Raw genomic sequence first — 8,895 nt, 5'->3', positions numbered from 1 at the left:
TATAATCAAAATTGGGGGGGGGGGCGGGGAAGGACCTCCCATTTAGAGTTCTAGTATCCTAGACACCAACGCTGTTGTTGATACGGTGTCCACACATACAGAAGCCCAATTTTCATGACATGCCTTAACAGGGGTAACAGCTTTACCAAACCATGAAAGCATGTGGGAAGGTGGGCGTGAGGCAGCTTTTGATTCTAATTAATATGGGCAGTACACGTAATTTTATGGATGAAAAGGTTGCTGATCGTTCCCATCAAACCAGCACCTTTGCATACGTGAACATTGAAAAAGAGGCAGCAGGGATGTATACAGAAGAAATATTTACATTATTTCTGGAGAAATTATTATGTGGTTTTCCCTATCATCATGAAATAATTTCAAAAGTTGAAAGAATTTTCACATTTTTGTTTTGGAAGGGAAACAAGCAAGCTTGTCGATTATTTGAATTTCATCAAATAATCTGGCCTTCAGCCTCAAACGATAAATAGTTCGTAGGGCACCAAACTAACCAGGTTTGCTTGTTCTTCAACAATCCCACGGTCAGGTTCTGAAAAACACTACGAAAAAAATGCTGGGTTCCAAACACACCAGTTTTGGCTGCACACATTATCAATTTCTAACAATATCAGTTTGTCTGTAAAAAGGTGGCCTTTGACATACATTGCCTGCTCATGAGGGTCATAACTAAATACAAACAAATCTCATCCTTCTTAAATTGGCCGTCCAAGTATCTTTCCGACATTGACTACATAAGTTACTACAACAAATGCCATACCTGGGCTTCAGATAAGCAGAAAGATTGTAGCACAAAAAAGAGGGCTAAGACAAATTAGCAATCAATCACCACTCGCACAGCCTCCACAACCACAATGCACACACTCAACAACCTTCTCTTCCCTAAGATGCTTTGGAACCCTGCACACACAAGTCGTGCCAAAGTTGTGATCCCTGGGCTGGATGCAGCGGAGACAGCACAATCGTTCATATCCTGGCTGTAATTCAAACATAGAAACTCAACATCAACAGGTTGTCAAATCTTCACGCATCAGACATTCATAAATTGCACACCCAAATGCGAAGTAACAGAATTCAAACATAAAAGCCCTAAAGAAACAGAAAAAAACCTTCTTCCATTTCGCAATTAGGTTACGATCCCCATAACCCTGGTCCAAACAGAACTCATAAAGCTCCTTCGATATCTCATTCCTTCTGTAATAAAGATCGTAAATATATCGGCTCTTTTGATGTGTAATTTTGAAAATGGGCCACAGAGCCTCACACTTTCTCTTGCCGTCATGTGGATCAAGTTCAGCTGCAATAAAAATAAAAAAAAAACAAAGATCCCTTCAAAAAAAAACATAGCAAATTAATTAATTAATTAATAAAAAAATAATTGAACACGTAATCAACCTTCTCTCATCTTCCCATCCAGTTCGCGAAGCGTAGGCTCGATTAACTCCCATCCCTCTGGGTACTTGATCCGGCTTCTCCTTACTTTCGGCATTTTTACACTGTAATTCACTGCCTCAGTTAAAAACCTAAAATTAAATTTTAGATTAACAAATTTGGGTTATTTTTTATTATAAGAACTGAATTAGGGTTAGTAATTGAGCTTTAAAAACAAAACATGAATTGATTAATAATTTCAAAAAAAAAAAAGCAAGGAAATTCGAAGTTTGTGAGAGGGATTCAATAGAAGACAACGAATTCAAATTAGCTTACCGCAGCTCTGGATTTGATTAGGGTTTCCTCAATAATGCAAAGGAAGCCACCAAAGCGATAAGGTTTCCTTTTTGCTGAAAAATAAAATAAGAAAAATTATTTAGTCTACTGGGCCTCAAGATGGATCCACCAACAAATGGGTGCCAGTTTATGGGCTTCCGGATCTAATAAAATCACACGTGTCGTTGCCAGTTATCCTTGTGGTCTCTAGGCCCTAGTTATTTGAGCAAGGTTTCAAAGATTTTTAAATGGGAAACGTCCCGGTATCATATGACAAGCGCGGAAAGGGCCCAACACCAATCCTTTAGTTTGGATGGGCCAATCATTGAATCACCTGTGTCGTGTCTCAATTAAGCAACCAAGCCATGAAACGCTGCCGTTACAGTTCCGACCAAGTTTTTAACTCCCAAGAAACTGAAGCAAATGTCTCTTCCTCTTCGGATCAGTGTCTGAAAACTGAAAAGAAACCATTCCTCACTCCCCTAGAGAGGGAGAAAGGATTTTTCCGTGGTAAATATTTTTCAGTTTTTATTTTTAGCAAGTGGCAGCACTTAAAACTGAGATGCTTTGTTGCTTTCCTCTCCAATTTCGTGCAAAAAATGGATTTTTTCTTTTAATCTCTCTTTGGAATTTTCTGGAGATTAAGAGATAATTATATGTAAAGCACGTTTTTTTTTGTTATTGAGTTTAATTTTGTGAATTTTTTGTGAGTTTGTGCTGTGTAGTCAAACCGGAATTAATATTATTATTACTATTATTAATTCATATGATTTTATCTATGATGAAGTGGGTTGAATTTGGTTTTTTGTTTATAGGTTTATTTATATTTCAAGTGGGGGATTATCTTCTAACCTGGTGGGTTCGAAGAAATTAAGTAGAAATAGTTTTTATAAGGTAAATGGCTACTTCAAAGACGGTTTTACAAGTGTTGTCTGGTGGTTTACCTTGCCCACATCGTTTTGATCTGTCTTTCGGCGGTTCGAATTCCGTGCTTTCGATCTGCTCTGATGTAAAACGTAAGAAGAATAGAGGTTTGGTATACAAAAAGTTGAACAATGGGATGAGATTGTTAGGGAAATGCACGAGTAGGGGTGTAGGTGCTGTGACGTCTCGTCGGAAGGTGAAATGTATTGACAGGTGGGAATCTATGAGGTGCAAATGCCAAAAGGCTGAAAGTTTTGGAGGGGCAACTGCAAATCAATGGAGCCCAGTTTCGCTTCCTCTAAATGGCGTTCACGGTGCCACGAATATTTTTGAAAGGGGAAGTTTAGCATTGAAGGGTAATGAAGAGACGCAATCGATTGAGGAAGAAGCATGGGATTTACTCCGTGCTTCGGTTGTTTGTTATTGTGGTAATCCAATTGGAACAATTGCTGCAAATGATCCAAATGGTACTAGCATTCTGAACTACGATCAGGTTTTTATTCGTGACTTCATTCCGTCTGGAATAGCTTTCCTTTTGAAGGGAGAGTATGATATTGTGAGGAATTTCATCCTGTACACCCTTCAACTACAGGTAATGTTATTTATCACTTCACTAGCTCCTTATTAACTATTTAAATTATTTTCTCTATGTTTTAGTTGTCTTTTCCAGGGTAAAGATCATTTTCTTGTTTCTTAAATTTTTTGTCTTTAGGCTGCAGCTGTTTCTGTGTTTAGGATTAGTACTGGTCTGCCAGTTTTTTCCTTTTTGTGGAAGATGGAACTTAATTAAGAAAGAAGAAAAGGTAATGTAGATGAAAATGAGATGGTAGGCATTTTCCAATAGGAACACAAAGTTCTAAGGCAATAGCATTTTGAATACAGTTGAATATCAGTCAGGTTATTCACCCTTTGAAAAGCATCAAGTGAAGAATGTTGTAAAGAAGCAAGAAAAGTACTTTATCCCTGATTAACTTTTTAGACCGATTGATTTTTAAAATTCTGGAATTTCCTTTCATTCTTAAGAAGTAAATCATGAAAACAATGAACATCATTCAAAATCTTACCTATCACTCCCTCTTCTAAACTCTTTGAACCAGTATGAGTTGCTCAAAAGTTTGTGGACAAACCCATTGCTCATGAAATATTCCAAAAGGTTGATTTGTCAAACTCCATACAGTGAATTTCACTGAAATGGCTGACTGCAAGTCTTCTTACTGTGGGACCAATATTATGTCAGTCAACTTTTTTTTTTTCTTTTTCAAAACTCCTCTTCCAATGATTTTCATGAACATGTCAACTGGGAAGCTTTAATCATTAAATCGGCAAATCTAGGGACCATTTCTCATGTACTGTTTAATTATTATTTCTAATGGAGATGATCTATCTTAAAAGTTATCCATCTTATGTTCTGATTTTTAGGTACCTTTTCTTGGAAGCTTGTTATGTTAGTTTTGTTTTATTGAGGAATATATGTTAGTGAATTTATGTTTTTTGAATTCATGCCGAGTAGGTTATGTTTCCTTAAAAATTTCGTTGAAGTAGAATAAGAATGAGTTTTATTTGTTTTATTTTAGGTTCTGTAAGTTTGCTAAGTAATTCTTTTGTATTAGAGTTGGGAGAAAACCATGGATTGTTATAGCCCTGGTCAGGGACTTATGCCTGCCAGTTTTAAGGTGCGCACTGTTCCCCTTGACAGTGAGGATTCTGCTACTGAAGAGGTATTAGATGCTGACTTTGGTGAAGCAGCTATTGGCCGAGTTGCTCCAGTTGATTCTGGTAAAGGAAATGATTTCAAGAAGTTGCCTATTCGGAACCGTCACTATTTTCTTTTCTTCTATTTTTTATTGGATTCTAGAACATTATGCATTGTGATTTTCTTGTCAGGATTGTGGTGGATTATACTGTTACGAGCTTATGGAAAATGTTCTGGGGATCTTTCAGTGCAAGAGAGAGTCGATGTGCAAACTGGGATGAAAATGATCTTAAGGCTGTGTCTTGCTGATGGTTTTGATATGTTTCCAACTTTATTGGTGACTGATGGTTCTTGCATGATAGATCGTCGCATGGGAATTCATGGACATCCCTTGGAAATTGAGGTTAATACTCCCAAAATATAAATGCTAAGTTTAACTTGTGAAAGTGAGGAATTTTTTACCTTTTGTTTCTTACCCAGTTCCTTTATTTTGCATCCTGTAGCTTTGGAGAACAATCATGTTTATATTACATTTGTTTTAAAATGCCAACTATTCTTGTGCTTAAAAACACAAAAAAAGAAACGAAAAAGGGGTAGTTGCTCTCGCTTTTATTTTAATCCCCAGACACATTTTGATATCTTGATCAGTCTAGAATTTGTCTAGCTCCAATTAATTTCCATTGCTTTTCTAGTCTTCTATTGGGACTTTTTTGCAGAATGTTTAGTCAGAGTTCAATCAAATTACTTGGGTGTTGGTCATAACTGATTGGGCAATGTGTATTGTCTTTTTCCATTATTTTACCCTTGGTTCATGTAAACATGAGGTTTCTAGATACTCTCTTTTCAGCTAATATCTATTAGAGAGTCTTCACCGGTGCAGAAGCAACTATAAGCTTGAAAGTTAGAAAGTTGTCTTGCATCCGGAATTTGAATATGATAGTCACTCATGTTATTTCATTATCTACAAGTGACAGATAAACTCAGTTGATATTTTTAGCCAACCTAATGCATACAAATGGTTTTGATCTGAAAGGAAGAGTGATATTGTGGTTCAGAGATCTTATGTGCCTGTATCAGCCTGCAAATTCAAACTTTGTGGTTTATAAATAATGCTTATGCCTCTTAAACTGAAAAATTGTGGCAAAATTTGCACATAAAATCGCCATTTTGCTTTTCCAGGCACTCTTTTATTCAGCATTACTTTGTGCACGTGAGATGCTTGCTCCAGAGGATGGATCAGCTGACCTCATTAGAGCTCTTAACAATCGTCTAGTTGCCCTATCATTCCACATCAGGGAATATTACTGGATAGATTTGAAAAAACTGAATGAAATATACCGTTATACCACAGAGGAATACTCTTATGATGCAGTTAATAAGTTTAATATCTATCCCGATCAGATTCCTCCCTGGCTGGTTGAATTCATGCCCAGCAAAGGAGGTTATTTGATTGGAAATCTGCAACCAGCTCACATGGATTTCCGTTTCTTTACTCTTGGAAACTTATGGTCAATTGTAAGTAGTCTTGCAACATTGGATCAGTCCCATGCCATCCTGGATCTTATTGAAGCAAAATGGGCAGAATTAGTGGCGGAAATGCCAATCAAAATATGCTTTCCTGCTCTTGAAGGCCAGGAATGGAGGATCATCACTGGCAGCGATCCCAAGAACACGTGATGCTTTAACTTCAATCTTTTGATAGCCTTGTTATTCTTTTGACTTTTAAGAGGTTTTTTTAGTTCTTGCTGCATATTCTGAACTTGTTATTTTGCTGCAGAGCCTGGTCTTATCATAATGGAGGATCTTGGCCAACTTTGCTTTGGCAGGTTAGTTTGGTGTTCTAAAGTTAAATCAAGGTTTAAAACCACTATTTTCTTAGAGCATGATATATCTAAGATGTACCATCTTCGTAGCATTTTCTTTATGGGAATCGTGAAACCCAATTCCTTAATCATGTTAACAAAATTTTGGGCAATTTTTAAACACTGTTGAATTATTCAACTACTTTTGATTGTGACACCTTTTCTTGAAATATTCCAATGCTGCAACTCTCGCTATTTTAGGAACATATTCTTTTTGAGATTGATATAACCAAATTTCTTGTTGGCAATCCTGAAATTGACTGGAATGGATGCTTAATGCAGAAGCATTTATTGTTGTTCCCAACAATGCCATGCCCTGTTTATATTTCTGTTCTCATTTGTATGGAATTTTCCAGAGGCTGCATTTCCCTTTGGCTCTTAGCATGATTGATTTCCATTTCTTTCTTCCCCAGATATTTGGTCTCTTATTGTGCCTGCCGTATAGATTTTCTAGGCTTTGTATATGCCACGCCCACTGATAGCATATGGTCAAACAGATAAAGGGACTTCAAATGCCAATTAACTTTGTTGCATGGCTCTGCAGAAGAGTTGCTGTTTAATGTTACCACAATATGCCACAGCCATAAGGCAGCTGATAGTTAGTTAAGCTAGTTAAGAGTCCTTGATCACATTTTGAATATGTATTTGCCCATCTCCACTCCATCTAGAAATGGCTAAGCCTCCTTTTTCCTACCGATTACGCATTCATTCAAAACAATGAAATGCAAGTAGGTAGTTTGAGCCTAATTTGTATTTTATGACCTATAAGTGAATTGTCTCTTCAATTAATTTTAGATGCCTTTAATGTTAAGCGTTAGATTGCCTAAATGTACAGTTGTTTTGCACCATCAAATATATTAGCACTGGATAGGTTTTTCTTTTCCTTCTTGAGAATGTAGTGCTGAATATGTTGGATGAGGAATATTATATATTACCACGGTAAAATTTGCGGTGCTTTGGATTGCAATTTTTGCTCATTTTCTTTCTGCACTGGGCAGAATATATTTTTCTCTCGAAGTAACTTATCTAAGGGTCTTCTTTCAGCTTACTGTAGCATGCATAAAGATGAATAGACCAGAGATCGCTGAAAAAGCAGTCCGACTTGTTGAGAGGCGCATATCTAGAGACAAGTGGCCAGAATACTATGACACTAAGCGAGCAAGATTTATTGGAAAACAGGCACGCTTATTTCAAACCTGGTCGATTTCAGGTTACCTCGTGGCAAAACTCTTACTTGCCAACCCTAATGCAGCAAAGATTTTCGTAAATGAAGAGGATCCAGAGCTTGTAAATGCTTTGATTAGTGCCAACCCAAGGAGGAAACGTGCTAGGAAAGGCTTCAAGCAGCCCTTCATTATATGACAAGTATTGTGAAGCTATGAAGAGGGCTACTAGAAAGACTTGTCCAAATTTTGCAAATATAGATCCAGAATTGGAGGCATGAGACTGATAGTATCCTGCACCGAGAAATGCAGATGCTGGTGCTTTGTTACCATTGTTTATCCCGTAATATATGAGTTTGACATGACAAGTAGAAATGCTAGAGTTGTGTCGATCATTCTCCCCCTTTGGGATATTAAGACAGTAGCAATACAAACGTTCTTTGGAGTGGTTGATCAACTCGTCAAATGCAGGAAGAAAGAAAAAGGAGTGAATCTCAGCAGGGGGCCATGGGGGAAAACCTGCATTTTGTTTCCTTGCCCCACATTTTTTCTCCCCCCTCAACAACGCAAGTAGACAGGTGGTTAGTAGAATTTCTTTGATCAAAGGCTTCGCCCATTCAACCAGCATAGCAGCAAATGTGCGCTAGCTGGTGCTTTGAGAGTTCGAAAGACATGTTGAATGTGTACTTGGTCAGATGACAATGAGAAGAAGGGATGAGAACAAAAGAAAACTGAGAAAATTAAAAAAAAAAAAAATCAAAACTAAATCGAGAAAAAAAAAATGAATCGGAAAATAATTGGTTTGATTTTGATTTTAAGAGTGCGGAACGATTGAACCGAAATGGTTTGACCATGATAAAACCCAACTAAATAAAACAATCAGATATAAAAACTTCTTTTCTCCCCTAGCTCTCAAATCATTCAAGGTTGTCCTCTCTCCTGATATTTTTGTTCTCTGGATCCCTCTCCATTGAAACATCTCCTCCACCAGAAATCCAACCAGGAACTTCTCTCCTCGTAAACACAAACCCTAACTCCCAAATCATTCAAAGCCAACCCTCTCGGTCTCCATGCTCTCTATCAATCTCCCTTCACGAATCCCAGCAACACAACCTCAAGCTATTATTTTCCACCTTCTCAGCCAAACATAGCATCTCAAATCCTCACAAATCAATCAATGTCGATCTCTCTCCTAAGATGAATGTGGTTTGAATTTAAAAAATTAATTCATCAAAGTTTCTAATTTATTTTTTTGGGTTGTACAAATTGAGAATTGGAATTAACTATAAAAAATCTAAAAAAATTCCACAGATTTTGCCCTTTTTTTCTCTATAAAAAAACAAACCGACCAAACTAACACCACTTCGGTTTATATATGTATATAAACAAAAAAAAAAAATTCTGGTTGAGTTGGATTTTTTACGATGCTCTTCTGTGAACTGTTTGGTTGGCCGAATGCTCTATTAAAGATGATGAGCACATGTTGAAGGCTTATTTAGTACCTCTAAAAGAAAATAGAATCATAACTTGA

At 37.0% G+C, this 8,895-nt stretch overlaps 2 protein-coding genes across 4 annotated transcripts; one reads left to right on the top strand and one right to left on the bottom strand.

The window, feature by feature from the left end:
• Nucleotides 1–591: 591 nt before the first annotated feature.
• On the bottom strand, nt 592–1,839 carry LOC105111637 (protein BUD31 homolog 2-like). Of its 3 annotated transcripts, none has more exons than XM_011007077.1 (4): nt 1,723–1,839; nt 1,411–1,538; nt 1,125–1,312; nt 592–992 (listed from the first exon to the last, which is right to left on the bottom strand). In XM_011007077.1, the coding sequence occupies exons 2-4, from the start codon at nt 1,502–1,504 to the stop codon at nt 837–839; spliced, it is 438 nt and encodes a 145-aa protein (XP_011005379.1). In that variant the 5' UTR covers nt 1,505–1,538; nt 1,723–1,839; the 3' UTR covers nt 592–836. The 3 variants fall into 3 exon arrangements, with proteins under 3 accessions (XP_011005379.1, XP_011005370.1, XP_011005365.1); XM_011007068.1 differs by having other exon boundaries at nt 1,411–1,521; XM_011007063.1 differs by having other exon boundaries at nt 1,411–1,511; nt 1,723–1,838.
• A 176-nt stretch (nt 1,840–2,015) lies between these two features.
• LOC105111633 (alkaline/neutral invertase CINV1-like) lies at nt 2,016–7,821 on the top strand. Its single transcript, XM_011007053.1, has 7 exons — nt 2,016–2,232; nt 2,538–3,238; nt 4,257–4,422; nt 4,531–4,742; nt 5,519–6,012; nt 6,117–6,165; nt 7,246–7,821. The coding sequence occupies exons 2-7, from the start codon at nt 2,621–2,623 to the stop codon at nt 7,561–7,563; spliced, it is 1,857 nt and encodes a 618-aa protein (XP_011005355.1). The 5' UTR covers nt 2,016–2,232; nt 2,538–2,620; the 3' UTR covers nt 7,564–7,821.
• Nucleotides 7,822–8,895: the final 1,074 nt, after the last annotated feature.

This window comes from Populus euphratica, unplaced genomic scaffold, assembly GCF_000495115.2.
Source record: "Populus euphratica unplaced genomic scaffold, PopEup_1.0 scaffold5.1, whole genome shotgun sequence".
NCBI lineage: Eukaryota > Viridiplantae > Streptophyta > Magnoliopsida > Malpighiales > Salicaceae > Populus > Populus euphratica.
The sequence above is the reverse complement of the archived record's forward strand: the minus strand, read 5'-3'. Positions and strand labels throughout refer to the sequence as shown.